This window comes from Sphaerodactylus townsendi, linkage group LG06 (genome assembly GCF_021028975.2).
Source record: "Sphaerodactylus townsendi isolate TG3544 linkage group LG06, MPM_Stown_v2.3, whole genome shotgun sequence".
NCBI lineage: Eukaryota > Metazoa > Chordata > Lepidosauria > Squamata > Sphaerodactylidae > Sphaerodactylus > Sphaerodactylus townsendi.
The window spans coordinates 41200012-41215132 of record NC_059430.1 but is presented as its reverse complement, the minus strand read 5'-3'; the positions used below and the strand labels follow the sequence as shown (position 1 = coordinate 41215132).

At 41.5% G+C, this 15121-nt stretch overlaps 1 protein-coding gene across 1 annotated transcript in view; it reads right to left on the bottom strand.

Moving 5' to 3' along the window:
* ZC3H7B (zinc finger CCCH-type containing 7B) overlaps positions 1–14676 on the bottom strand; it is a 73305-nt gene extending 58629 nt beyond the window's left edge. The window contains exons 1-7 of the mRNA XM_048501537.1: positions 14420–14676; positions 10488–10548; positions 9605–9638; positions 8023–8220; positions 6541–6699; positions 4234–4314; positions 760–819 (exon numbers count right to left, since the gene is read on the bottom strand). Of these exons, the coding sequence (XP_048357494.1) occupies positions 760–819; positions 4234–4314; positions 6541–6699; positions 8023–8220; positions 9605–9638; positions 10488–10540 (585 nt within the window). The 5' untranslated portion in view covers positions 10541–10548; positions 14420–14676. The remainder of the gene's footprint in view (positions 1–759; positions 820–4233; positions 4315–6540; positions 6700–8022; positions 8221–9604; positions 9639–10487; positions 10549–14419) is intronic.
* Between the last annotated feature and the right edge of the window lie 445 nt (positions 14677–15121).

Genomic DNA, 15121 nt, shown 5'->3' with positions numbered 1-15121 from the left:
TAACAGGGATCCAAATAGAACAAGAGGAAAAAATCCACCACATACAGCAACAGAATGCAGACAAACTATACCTTGGCTACTCAGTGGTGCCTGGACTGAGCAATGCTGGGAAACGATTCCCAATTTTGACCTCTAAATGGAAAACAGTTTATGGGCTCATCCAGATTGGGGGGTGCAGGGGAAATCATCCTGTGGTGACAGGATTTGCCCTCCCAGGGGCACTTACCCTGACAGAGGGGTAAACATGCCAGCAGGCAGCTGTCATGGCCCTCCTGGATGCCAGGATGTGGCATCCATGCACTGCCACAGCCCCGTTGGCACAGTGGGGGCATGCTGGAGGTGTTCCTGGGGGGTGCAACTGACATTAGTCAGTTTCCACCCCAGGCTTGCAGGCAGGCACATAATGCCACTCTCTCCATTGAGCCCTATGGAGGACTTTCCAGCGTTGGGGAAGTTCTTCTGTATTTTCTGCTTCCCCACGCTGCTGTAAAGCCCTCTGAGGTGGTGAAGTGGCATGGCAGTGGTGCTGTCCTTGGTCGCCTCAGACTGTGAACTGCGGTGTCTGAATCCTTGTCCAAAAATCTAACTGTAACGTGTTAAAACAATATTTCAAGTTCAACTGCACAGTAATTCACATTCTTGAAAAAAAACCAATAGAGTAAGAAATCACTAAATTGGTTTCAATTTCTTAGAAGTAGTTATTTGCACTTGAGAAATGCACCTAGAGACCAGCAGCTATGGTCTAGACACACTGCCTACCTGATCTGGTAATGTGGAAGACATGCCATTACTGAGTAGAGAGAACGTTTCCAATTCCTGCTGCAAGGAAGAGAGACAAAGCAGCAGACACTTAACAGAACAGTAAGACATGATTAAATTCCCACACAGTCACTGTTTTGTAAAAAAATAGCAGGCAAACTAAGATAGTTCTGTTTGACTCAATATATTGCATTACGTGCTGTTGTATATACTTTCATGTTGTCTGAACTGAAGCTGTTCCTAGCCTCTCAGTGTTATACGTGTAGGACAGTGGTGGCGAACTTTTGGCACTCCAGTTGTTATGGACTACAATTCCCATCAGCCCCTGCCAGCATGGCCAATTGGCCATGCTGGCAGTAGGGCCATGAGAATGCTAGTCCATCTTATCTGGAGTGCTCAAGGTTCACTCCCTACACAGAATGTAGATCAACTATATGTATATGCAAGAATCAAACGTGACAATCCATTCACTTCTACTTTGGAATTTCGCCCTGTCTGAAGTAACTTGCTCCTATTACCCACATTTAGTCATTAGTAAACACAACCTCTTCAATCCATCCCCCTTCACTTTTTATGAATATCTAAAATCAGCACAAAATAAATGTATCAACATCACAGTGCACCAAAGAATACAGTGTAATACAAATTATTACCAAATTTTAAAGTGAAAATGCTAACATATTTTCAAGAATTATATCCAGTGGCGTTCCTGCCTAGGGACAGGGGGTACCCTATGTCCCCGGGCACTTCCATTTGGTCGCATTAGGTAGCCAACATTTCAATTCGTTTGTGTGTTTTTAAATTTTTTAAGTGTTTTTTCACGTTCTGGCCTGCAGGGGGCGCATTTTTAAGGCTATCGGCACCAAAATTTCAGGGTATCATCCAGATACTGTCCTGATGATACCACCCAAATTTGGTGATGTTTGGTTTAGGGGGTGCAAAGTTATGGACCCCCCAAATGGGGTGCCCCATCCCCATTGTTTTCAATGGAAGCCCCAACGGGGAGATGGGGTCTACCCATTTGAGGGACCATAACTTTGGTTTCCCTGAACATAACTTCACCAAATTTGGGTGGCATCCTAAGAATAGTTACCAGATGATACCCGGAAATTTTGGTGTCACTAGCTTTACAAAAATACACCCCTTCCAGGCTTACCTCTAAGAAATTTGCCCAAGATTCTTTTGTTTTGCAGATGACTTTTTTTGCTCCATTTGTGAGCCAATGGGGAATTTCTGAGTGTGGCCAGGCAGGCTGCACACATTTTTTTTTTTTTTGAAGAGATAGAGGCACCAGACTTTCCAGGGTGGCTTCCCAGGAAGGCCTCCTGGTAATAGCATCCAGGTTTGGGAGACCTTTGCTTCTGGAGGTTCAATTTTATGGAGCCCCCCAAAGGCTTATATACTTTGTTTCCCCGCCCTAGCCATGAGAAGCCTGTGGGCTGAGTTCTCTCAGAACTCTCTCAACTCCCCCCCCCCACCCAGAAGCAAAAGCTCACCAAGATTGGATGCTTATTACTCAAGGCCTTCTTGGAGTCACCTTGAGAAAGTCTGGCACCTCTATCTTCAAAAATGTGCAGCCTGCCTCAGGAAATTCCTCATTTAGCTAAGCAATGGAGCAAAGTCACTTGCAAAACAAAGAATCTTGGGCAAATTTTGGGGTGCCTGAAGAGATCTGTACTTTTAGAAGCTAGTGACCTCAAAATTTCAGGGTATCATCTGGTAGCTTCTCTTATGATGCTCACCCAAGTTTGGTGAAGTTATGTTCAGAGGAAACTAGTTATGGTCCCTCAGAAATGGGCCAACCCCATCTCCTGTTAGCTCTACCGAAAAAAACAGTGGGGATGGGGTAAAGCATTCCATTTGGGGGGTCCAAGTAACTTTGCTGCCTCCTGAACCAAACACATTGCCAAACTCAGTGTGATATCATCAGGGCAGTCTCTGGATGATGCCCTGAAATCACATAAGGTGCCAATAGCTTTAAAAATGCGCCTCCTGCAGGCTGGGAAAAACACCAAAAATAATCCCCCCCTAAAAACTTAAATACTTTGCATTCGCATTTGGTAATTTTTGGGCAGGACATTAATCAGACAATTTTTGTCTGAATGTTGCCTAAATTTGTCCAGATTCCAGCCGAATCTGCTATTTGCTTCATCTTGAATCTCCAACCCTCAAAAAGTGATGCTGTTTCAGGGTGGGGAGAATCCACTCCCAAAAGCATCACTTTCAATTCTTGTTTTAACCCGGGGGACCCTAGATTCTCCCTTTAAGGTAGATTTAAAAGAAGAATCTGAGCTCCCTAGTTTAAACAATTCAATGAAAGTGGATTCCCACTGGAGGTGTTCTTTGTGAGAGATGATGCTGACATTTGTTTGGTAAATGTTTTTTGCTGGGGGTGATTTGTGAGAGATTTCCATGCTTAATACCCACTTGCACTAGCTTGGAATTGTTTCTCAGGCTAACAACCTACCTCATGGCAGGGTCGTTGTGATTAGGAAATTAGGAAAAGAAGGTTGAGGGTGGGTAGAGAGCCAAAAGTGTATGTGTTTGATGGGAGTGGGAGGTGATTTGTGAGCTGGTACAAAAATGGTATTTGGCATGGTGGGAGGTGGCAGCCCTTACACCGGGCAGGCTGTCAAACTCAGGGTTTTGATACGAGCCAGTTTGCCTAGAGTGCAGCTGTTGATGGGAGTGGAGGTGATTTGTGAGCTGGTGCACAAACAAAAAAATAATTGTTTGGTCATGGTGGGGGAGGGTGGCCGCCCATACACCGGGCGCCAAACTCAGGTTTTGTCCCCGGGCTAGGCTTTGCTCTAGGGTACTCTGTTGATGGGGAGTGCGGGAGGTGATTGGTGAGCTTCGGTACAAAAATAATTGTTTGGTCATGGTGGGAGGGTGTACTCTACACCGGAAGTCGGGGCCTAAACCTGTGGTTTATCCCTCTGGCTTCAGCTCTGGTTTGTGGGGTAATGCATTCCTGATTATATCTACAGTACATCAACCACAATAAATAAATAAAACCTTAATAAATACCTTAATAAAAGGTATTCAATACAACTGAAAGGAATTGTTATAAAATTTATCAACTTTCAAACGAGCAGTATAGTCTATAAGCTTTCTTTCATAACCATACGCAACATATACATTCAGGAACACATAACATACTGCCACTGGGAACCATCTAGTGTAGAGGCTAGAGCAGACCTATTTATCTGAAATCAACTGATTTAGACCACTAGGAAAGTATGGCACACCATCAAGAGCCCAATACTCTTTCTGGTGCCTATCAAGACTCCAGAAACATTATTATCAAGCAAGCGAGTAAGCTATTTTAGCTTGGTGGTTCATGTGTTATATAAAGGCCTTGGATAGTGAAACCCAAGCAGTTTAATCTATTTTACAGGAAGTATTGTGAAGATAAAATGTCATAACGTTGTGAAGGCTGCCCTGAGCTCACCGGAAGTACAAATGCCATACCTGAGGCCTCTTGTATGCTTTCCGGACCCTTAGTCCCAGTTTCTGCGCAAGTTCCTGTCCAAGTTGTGCCACACTTTCATCCTTTAAAAGAGAACACTATTAGGGACATTATCTTCTTCAAAGATACTATGCCATTTAATTTTTCACAATTAGCATAATTCCAGCTACAGATAAAGTGTTAAGCCTTGCATTTTCTTGAACTACAGGACACCAGGTCTACTGGTTCTCCTTAACAGTGGGAAGACCAGTACTCTGGAGAAAGCAATGAGTAGACCTGGCCACCAGAGAGCTGGTCTACCAATATGGGTAATAACTGTTGGAGTTTGTTGGGGTGAGAGGTGCAATTTCAGAGTTTGCCCTGGGCGACATTTTCTATGCCCTAGCCATAGGGTGATGATGCTACATTATCATCTCATTGAAAAAGGGTGCACAGGAGTTTCCAGTGATTTTCATCCTGAGATGAAATATATTCAGAGATGAAATATATATCCTGAGATGAAATATATTCAGTCCTGATGCACAGCAACTATAGGTTTCTGTGGGTTTGTATACATGATTTCACAACTTGTTTCAAAAGTTCAGCATCTAATCTGCACAACTAAGGGGTTAAGTGAAAGCAAACAAAGAGAAATAATCTTTGGCTATGTCAAGGCTCTTGAGTGCTTGCTTATATTATTCTAGATATCAAGAGCAGGAAGGACTTGTATGGAGACAAAGAGAACAATCCTAAGCAGGCCTACTCAGAATCCTATGTAGATGAATTCAACGGTATTCCCAGGTAACTGTTCTCAGAACTGCACTGTAAAGGAACAACCTTGCTTGAAAGTGAGTTACTTACTCCTCTTGGGCATCATGATGGACATTTCATGTATTCATGTATAAAGTGGAAGTATGGAAAAGTGGAAGTATGGAGAAAGGGTAATTTGAACTGGGAATCTTTGAAACACACAATATAAAGCTTGAATATTAAGCAGTTGCCAGAGGAGATCCAGCAGAGGAATTCTGAAAAACAATATAACTGAACTAATCAACAAGAAAGGGAAACCATTTTAGTAGCCATATTGCTTTTAGTATGGCAGTAGGCAAAAAAATCCCACTTCCACTTGCAGAATCATGGCACACTAGCAGTAAAGCCCATTGAACAAACGGCAGGGTATTAACGCAATCAATCAATGCAAAGGGCTCTAGAAAACTGTTGAGGGGTTTATGGCACCAACTGAGGATGCCAACCCCTTCTGCATTTCCTCCCCACTTGGCCTCACAATTTACCACATATAACGAAAACCTAGCCCAATTATGCATTGGGGAAAAAACTTACTTACAGATTCCACCCCACTCCCACCATACACAAACACACAGGCTCCCCTAACTTCGCAAATGGGCTTTCCTTTCTCAGATCTCCCACACACAGAGACAGACTCCCCTAACTTTACAAATGGCTCTTCCACCTCTGCTGCGGCTTGACAGAGTTTGTCCCATATTCCCAGGAAAGAAGCTCTTCAATTATATAGCAAGAGTATTTAAACTGCTATCCATTTATTTGGGATTAATTACTCTGTTTCTAGGTTGCCAAAGGTTTTGATGGGTTGAATTTTTTTTTTACTTGGATCAGTAATGTTGTAGGCAAGGTATGAACAAAACAGTGGAAAGATACAAAGACCAGGACAGGAAGGAAGTGGCTGCAGGGGATTAGGGGAAACTAAGTCACTAAAAAGAGGGCTAGTAATCTCTACCAGATGCTGCCACATATTTGCCAATTTTGGTTTGCAATAATGAAAGCCAGTGACCATTATAACTTCTTATTTAATGCTACGAGTTGGAATCTGTATTATAGTTGGATCAAGATTTGTGGCCATTCTAACAACAGTTTGTTTGATTTACTTGGCATCTGGAATTTGAATATTTGTGCAAGTCCCACCTTGAGGAGGGAGGGGATCTACATGAGCATATTCACATTTCAATTTCTAAAGGGGTGAAGAGTTCCTTTAAAAAGAACCAACAAAATCTAACCCACAGGTAAAGATAGCCAAGCACTGACCCACACACTTTGTCCCCTTGTGCTCCAATGCTGGAAGGGGTTTCTCCAAGATTAATCCTGATAATAAAGGTGTGCCCCAGCTAGGCATAAAGTGCTGAAAGCACAACTATGTCAGGCAAGGGGAGGGGTGGAGTTTAGCTCCCCTTACACTCCATTTTGGGTTAAAAATAACCTTCTCTCCCTGCATCACATGCGAACAGGAGGGCACATGAATAAATATATGTGGATACTCCATGTCATGACCAGTTCAAACCTTAACTACAACTTACATGTGGTAAAGAGAGCAAACAACAGCTGTTACATTCATACGCTTCTTTGTGCCTCCCCAGCTCATTCAAGCAGCGGGCTTTCCGGAACAGCGCACGGATGCTCTCCTTGTTGAATCCCAAAGCCTTGTCACTGTCTTCCAAAGCCTTCTCATACAGGCCCTTCAAGGGAAAAATACCAATAAATAATACTCCATGAGAAACCTTCCCCAATTAATATACTGCTCATAGACACTGTTGCTTATGAGGGAGAAGGGGAGAGAAAAGGAAAGGAAAAACACGAGGGAGACAGGAGTAAGAACTACAGATTATAAGAGGCAGCCAATCTGGAGGCGGAATAGATATTAGCAATTATACATTGTTAATATCTGAGTAACAGTAGGTTCAAAGTTTCAAGTGTTCCGTGCGCATTATCTTCTCACAACCCCTTAACCCCCCTGTAAGATAGATCTTATTATCTCTGCACTGTGGCAGGGGAGTTGAGATTGAGAGTGAAGCTTCTTCAGATCAACTACTATGTTTAGAGAAAATGTAAAGTTTTTAGTTCGTCTGCCGCTACTCTCTACCCACTCACATGGTAGCAAACACATGGTTTCCAGTGGAAGAGGGAGAACACCAGCAACCTACCTGAAGCACTGCCAAATCCTCATCCCAGTAGGGGACTAGGAAAATAGATAAAAGTCTTGGAAGTAGTTGAGGAAACAGGCAATTCTGCGCTTTTCCCCAATTAGGCCCATGATCCATGAGGCAGCTGACAATATGCCAAGTGTGGTAGCTAACTGCTACACTTGAGATCAGACAAGATTGGGCATGATCAGAATTGCAGATCAGGTACATTTAGGCCTCATGTTGAACAGAAATGGGCAGACTCTTTTCAACATCAGCCATGTTTTTCCATCTACAACCAATTACATGTCTAGATCTAGAACAATTACACATGGACCTGGTTGCTTCTTAGATACCTGACCACTATTTCTGACATCAGCTCACCTAACTTGGGGAAAAAATGTACCCCAGCATCTCATAAAAGCATTTAAAAGAAATGACTATTTATTTTACATGTCTAGCGATTCCCCTGGAATTTGATACTCCTTGGGAAGGACAGCCTCACATTTTGAGAAGCCAAATACAGCAGTTCACTTTGCCAATTCTTAAAAAAAAGTCTCCACAGTCCAGAGCTGTGCCCTCATTCGTATCAACTCAGTGTCCAAGATTAGCACCTTGAAAAACACGCTTTCTTTCTCATTCTTTCCTTGACATGGTATGTGTTTAGTTTGCTCCAAAGAAGGGTTAAGTGCTGTTCAACAGATGCAAGAGCAACACACAATTATTGCAATATCAAGTGATGACTTGCATATGCATCATAACAAATCTAATATCATAGAAGTTTCACATCACTCAACAGCATCTCTGTCCAATATGGAGTCCATTCACCCATTTAGACACAAGTTATAAGGTGTTGAGTATCCAAATGCACATACTCACCATAGTAAAATAGCAGGCAGCCCGATTGACATGCAACTTGCACAATAGATCCACTGGAATAGTCACCTCATCTGAAGCTGCATATTCAGCCACATTCAGACCTTCTACATACTGCACCAGTGCCAGTTTGAAATCTTTCTCTCTGAACAAGTCATTGCCCTCTGCAAACAGGTTCCGCACCAGCTTTTGCAAAAAGGCCTGCCAGAAGAATACAAATGAAAACAGGACACAGGAAATGAGAGACTGAAATTTCTGCCTGCCCTCGCTATATGCTATTGCACTGTATCGCTGCTACAAAGATACAGAAGCATCACCCAGTTTCCCACACATTAAAATTAGTAGACCATGGATATGGGTAACTACTGCCTATACATTTGTCACCCCACAACAGAGGGAAATGGACATTCCTTAACCAGAAGGCCACATGCCTTTTCTCTCCTGGCATTTATTTAGTTTATTTATGGGTTTGAAATATTTCAATGCCATCTCTTCAGGATCTGACTTGAGGTAGCTTACCATAAAAAATCACAATATAAAAATGCCATTAGAAGCAAGAAGAATAAAAACTACCCACCAAACAGAAGCAGATCATTAAAAACTGATGATAAAACTCCTAATTAAAAGCATAGTTAGATTTTTTAGCTTGGTGCCAAAAAAAAAATACACACCAGGTGAGTCTCAAGGGGGAAGGCATTCCAAAGGCAAGGAGCCATCCTAGAAACACACTGTCCTTAGTCACCAACTGTCTCATCTCTGAAGGCAGGGGCACAGAGAACAGGGCGTGAGAGGCAGATTTTAACAGATGGGCTTGAAAGTATAGGAAGAGGTGGTCCTCTAAGCACCCTGGCCCCAAGCTGTTTAGGGCCTTCAAGGTAGGAACCAGCACTCTGAATTGTGCCCAGAGCAGACAGGCAACCAGTGACTATCTGTCAACACAGGGGTGATACATTCTTTGTAAGCCCCTGACAGTAGCCTGGCAGCTGCATTTTGGACCAAGTAAAATTTCCAAACGGTTCTCAAAGGCAGCCTCACACAGAGTGCAATGGAGTGATCTAATTTAGAATTGATCAGATCAGCACTCACTGTGGCCAGATGTTACATTACTATAATTTGTTATAGCCCTTCCCATGCAACAGTGTGCTATGGCAAAATGCTTGAAAACCCTCCTTCTAGGATATTCCTTAGACTTATGGTTAAAGGCCAGACTGCAGCCACTGGCAAGGAGTCCCAAGAGCAAGGCAATGGCTCACTACATGAGCTGATCGAGACAATTTAAACTCCTGATCAAGTTTCTCATTACAAAACTCATACATTTGCTTTGAACACTAAAAACTGGTTCATAGAACAAGCAAAAGGTCTGCAGCTAAATAAAGACTCATTGATTTTGACCAGAGCACAATAAGGCTAATGCTGAGAATGTATGCAGGCTCTTCCACATGAAGATACACCAGTGCAGATATGACAGGAAATTATTTCCCTTTCCACCCAAGCACCAATCAATATTAACCATCTAGCCTAAACAACAGCACATATTGGCGATATAATGTCACTTGGTACTTTCACAGAACAAATGTTAAATTACCTCATAATCTTCCTGGCTGAGGGGTAGTGTGGACCTAGAGAAAGATGAAGAGTTTTAGGGAAAAAAACAGAATTATGCAGATACATGAGTCTCACTCTAAGGATGCTCACTGTAGGATGAACAATATACATAAGGGTGCAACTCCAGAATGCATACTATAATCTGAAAACCTCCCTCAGAGCTTGCTGGACTGCTACTACACAGTGTCCAGATACTTGCTTCTAGAAATGAGCTCCTAGAAGACATTAGCAGCTTCACTAGTTACCTTTGCATGGTGTTATGAATTGCCTCTTTGGTTACTTGCTACTGTTGTGGATCGAAGAGGTATTCTCATAGTAATACAGACACTAAGCTTAGATTTATACATACACCAGAATATTACCGTTCTATATGAATTCACATTATTGATTGATTGATTGATTGATTGATTGATTGATTGATTGACTGATTGATTGTATTTATAAACCGCCCTCCCCCAAAGGGCTCAGGGCAGCGAACAGATTATGTGGCTTGTTTCTTTTAACTTTTAAACAGTGAGCGCAGCAGTTAGCCTGATTTTAACCACAGTACAGTAAAAGTCCTCCATCTAGCCACATAGCTGATACAACTAGTTACAGGTTACTGAACATATCACTCCCATCCCCTCTAAATTATTAGAACTTAAGCAGAAAGAAAAAATGACTCAGAATGGTTGAATTCTTTTGTCACTATGACTGTCTTCTAGAGAAGACAATCAGAGAACAGTGTTCACATACAGAGGTCAGCATCACATTAACACACTTCTAAACATAGCTAATGGAGCATTTTGACTTTCTCAAGTGTATGTTTGATTTCATGCATTAACTAAAACAGTAACATCCATTCTCAAAGAAGGTTCACTTACTGGATAAACTGAAGCCCCTTCTCTATTTCTTCTTTTCTTTTTTGCCTCTCCATTATAGCCACTGTAGTGGGAGAAAAATATATTACATTTTTGCAATATGGTGAGAATGCAATCAGCTGTGACAACATTTGACCCAGCTTCTGGATGTAGGCTCCACCTTTAACAGCAACCTGTGACACTTTTTTAAAAACATGTTCATCTTTCTCCATTTCACTCTCCCTCCTCTGAAAGATGGCCAAAGCAGCAAACAAGAACCACTTGTAATACAGCCTGTGCAACCCTCCTTAGATTAGGATGAGATCCAAATAACTTTTTTACTGCCTTTTTATTCCACCCTTCCTCCTCCAAGGATTGGGGTAACTGGCTCCTCACACCCATTTTGCCTCAATAACAGCTCCATGCAGTAGGTCACACTAGAAAAAAATGACTGGTCCAAGATTGCCCAAAAACTGTCAGTCGGCCAGTGGGCTGGTAAGCTTGGAGTTAAGGGCTGATCTAACTAGTACAGGGGTAGGGAACCTGCGGCTCTCCAGATGTTCAGGAACTACAATTCCCATCAGCCTCTGTCAGCATGGCCAATTGGCCATGCTGGTAGGGGCTGATGGGAATTGTAGTTCCTGAACAACTGGAGAGCCGCAGGTTCCCTACCCCTGAACTAGTACATAGGAAATCATGATTGGGATCTCACAAATTATTTTTAACATTAAAAAACAGGCAGGGGCTTGACTAGATTACAATCACAATGTACAGTCATGTAGTATTTGTCCTAAGTTCCCCTATCAGGAGTAATCAGACATATCTACTATAAGCCAAACACATCAGACTAGGTCAAGAGCAACTGTAATATAAAAGAACCATAATTCAATATCCCCTTCTATTTGTACTACAAATAAGGACCATCTCATAAATGAGATCCCTGATAGTCAACTAGGAAAATACCTTCACATCTTTATGAAGACTTATGAGAGACAGACATACTTGAGTAAGTCGTGGTGAGTTCAATGAGTGTGCATAAATTACAGCTGTTAAGTGAAGTTCCTTGGGCAAAGAGCACTTTTCAAAAAGTCACCTGCATGAAGTCCCTCCTTTCATGCCTTGACCAATTCCACTTAGCACCTAAGTCCTCACATCATGTCTGGTTCTGAATGGGCCTAGAAAGCAGATATCTACCTCACTGAGGAAGTCAAATATCAGTGCAGCAAATAGCAATTCCCCAAGGTATTCAGAGCATTTGTTTTATCAGAAGAATGTAAAGCCCACAATCTCATTTTGGGAGAAAACATTTTTTACTCTACCAGCCATTAGGGATTTAACTAGAAGAATTTTTCAACCAATGTGTTGTTTTTGAATTGTTTTATTTAAAAGTGTTTTATAATGTTGTATGTATGAAAACTTTGAATCATTTTATTGCATATAGATTATTTTGGAAACATCTGTGTGTATAAGTCAGCAAAAACATGCTAAATAAGAAAATCAATCAGAACAGGTTTGAGATTTTCTATGTAGGAGACAGTTGTTTTTTAACCTCATTTATATACTAGCACCAGCTGCCTTCTACTGTGCACAAAAGTGATTTCCTTCAACACAGGCTTAACATTTCCAGAATCAGGCTTAGCTTGGCAACTGAAATTATGGTATATGGTTACTGGACAGATCCTATTCACTCTAGTTATCCATACCACATGTTATCATATGAAATGCACCCCAGAAAACTAGGAAAGCAAAACAGTCATGTATACCTTTGTTGTACCTTTTAAGTCTACACCTGCCCTGGCCTTATTCCTAGCAACTACAGGACATGGCACATTTTTGCCAATTGGTGACAAGTGGGGCCACAAGATATTTTAAGATTTTTATTTTGAAACAAAAACATTAATTGTGAAATGCCTGAGATAAATTGAAAAGAATGCAGACTCCTTGTTCATAATCCTTTAGCAGTTTTGCCATTATCTTAACATCTTCAACCCATCATGACTAAAAACTTAATTGTATTACATGAAGCAAGGTTTCAATAAGAACCCACAGGCTGTTAAAATTACTTTGGCAGGTCACAGGATACCTATCTCCTGATGCTAGAACCTATATTTATAAATTATTAAAGCATATTAATTGCTTTACACAAAATGTTTTTCAAAATAAGAAAATTAAAAGTCTCCCAGTAATGGAGAATAGGTTATATCACAACCCCCCCCCCCTTCTGGAAACACAACACTGGACCATTAGCCATCATTACCTGCATCTAACAACTGCACTAATAAGGGATCTTTCCAATACAGACCCTCCTAACTACCATCACCATCTTCTGCATCTTTCTGTTCTAGTTTGTGTACAACCAACTACTTCTATAACAGCTCTTTCCACAAACCTTCCTGTTACACAATTCTTCCTTTTCTGCATAATCCTCAGCATTCCATGCCTGCAAAATCTTTTATTTTACCAAAATCACACCAACCAATGTCAGGTACAAATGCTGCCAACCTGACTCTCATACTGAATTCCATTCAGCAAAAGGATCGTCAAAACACAGGAAGGCAAATCATCTTAAGAGGCTACAAAAATTCTACAAATCTCAGGCTATCCCAGAATCACAGCTTGAAACTGCAATGGTAAAGAATTCTATGAGTTTAGAATGCATAGTAGAAGAACAAAGAAGATATATCTATTATTACTGACTCAAATTTCACAATGTGCATGCTAATTATGAGATATGAATCATGAGATATAAAGATATCCTATGTATAAACGGGATTAGTACAATAAATCATCTGGATGTAAGCCAGCAGTGGCTACGAGGAAAGCAGACTCTCTTCCCAGCCGTTTACAAATGGAAGCACGGAAACACAACACGGTTGTGCTCATTTGCTTTGCATAAATATGAACTGTACACAACCGTCCAGCTCACGTGTTAGTAGTGCAACCTTAAACTGCAAACCTTTAACATTAGTTTTAATGGCACTCGTCTACTCGAATATTTATAAGCATGGTCAAGATCCCTGCAAGATGCAGTGACAAGGGAACAGATGAGCTTTTTCCAGCAGCGGCTTAACGACTTGCCATTTTCCTGCTCTTCCTTTTTTCTTCATTATGTGCTGGTTTAACGTACAGGCACACAGCATAACCGTAGTCCGTTTACACGCGTTGTGGGTTATTTTGTTCTTTTTACAATTCTGCCCTGTCCCATTATAATGTTCCGCTTACCTTGCCCCTATTAACGTCCTAAAAGAAACAGTTTCCGTTTTAATTTGATGAGAGCAAAATCGACTCCTCTCCCATCATCTCGAGGCCTCCAAATCCCCGCCCTCGCTTAGCAGAGGCCATCGGCATCAGAAACACTGCGATGGCGGAAACAGGCAGGAAAGAGCCGGCTGCCTCTGGAAGCCACAATTTCCCCACGTACCCCGAGTTACCCCCGCATTAAACTGTCAAGGGGACTTCCAGGCAGAAATAATTCCACAAAAAGCTTCTTCTTTTTTAAAGATCGTTTTACCATATTTGTATCATGACTTTTACAAGCGCGATTATAAAAGGACAGCAATGAGATCCTTTCCTCCTCCGAGATAAGTGCTCGTGAAAATACTTTTTCATAGCAACTACACATAGTAAAAAGGGAGGGGGAAATATCAAAACCAGAGACGCTACATAAATGTCGTCCCCTGCACGCAGATGAGGACCACTGATCGACATTAACCGCTAAATTCCTGCCCCATTAACCACTCCGTGCCCATCAAAGATCATCTTTACGAATCTTTACAAACTACACCAAGGACGTTTCTGGAACAGGTCTATCATATTTATTGTAAGCCGGAGTTAGTAACTCCGCCTAGGACATTCTTCTGCTCTTCTGCAAACCCATGCAACATTCCTTCTGGGGTATTTTTCAAATCTCCATCCGCCCTTTTACAGAAAAATAACAAAAATTATAACCGACTCACCTCCAATTAGGTATTCTCCCTACCCTATAATCAATTCTCCTTGATAAATGGTATGATATTACTAAAGATATTATTAGAGTATTATTACTGATAGTAATAATACTAATAATTGTTATTTAATTACAAAAGGTAACATTCTGTTGCTAGAGCTGCTACCTCTGCAGCTCCCTCCATGTGCCTCTTGGTCTTTTTTACTTTCATTTCCAGGTCTCTGTAGCTCTGCTTCACCCGCCAGGCAATATGCTTCCTTGCGATCCCTCCAGGTCCTAACGCCCATTTATTTCTCTCAACACCCCCACCCCCAACTATGCCTCTAATATTACACACTGGAAAAGGATTACATCACAATTCTATTACAATATGACGAGTATATGGAAGGCATATTCCCAGTCTGATCAACATAATATTTACTTCCACAGCCCCAAAATCCATCTTTAATTTGTGAAATCTTGTGCTGCAATCTCACGCACAATTATCTGAGAATAAAACCCACTGAGCTTTGTGGGATTTACTTCTGCACATGTCTGTTGTGCCACATAGGACCAGAGCACTAACATGTTTCCTTTGCAAATACACATACAGAAAGTTAATCCCACCTTCACTGTGTGATATTCTCCCCTCGTTTGTTTCACTAATTATTATTACAAGCAGAGGACCTGCAAAGACTTGTGGAGGACACCTCATTTTCCCCTCACTATTTCC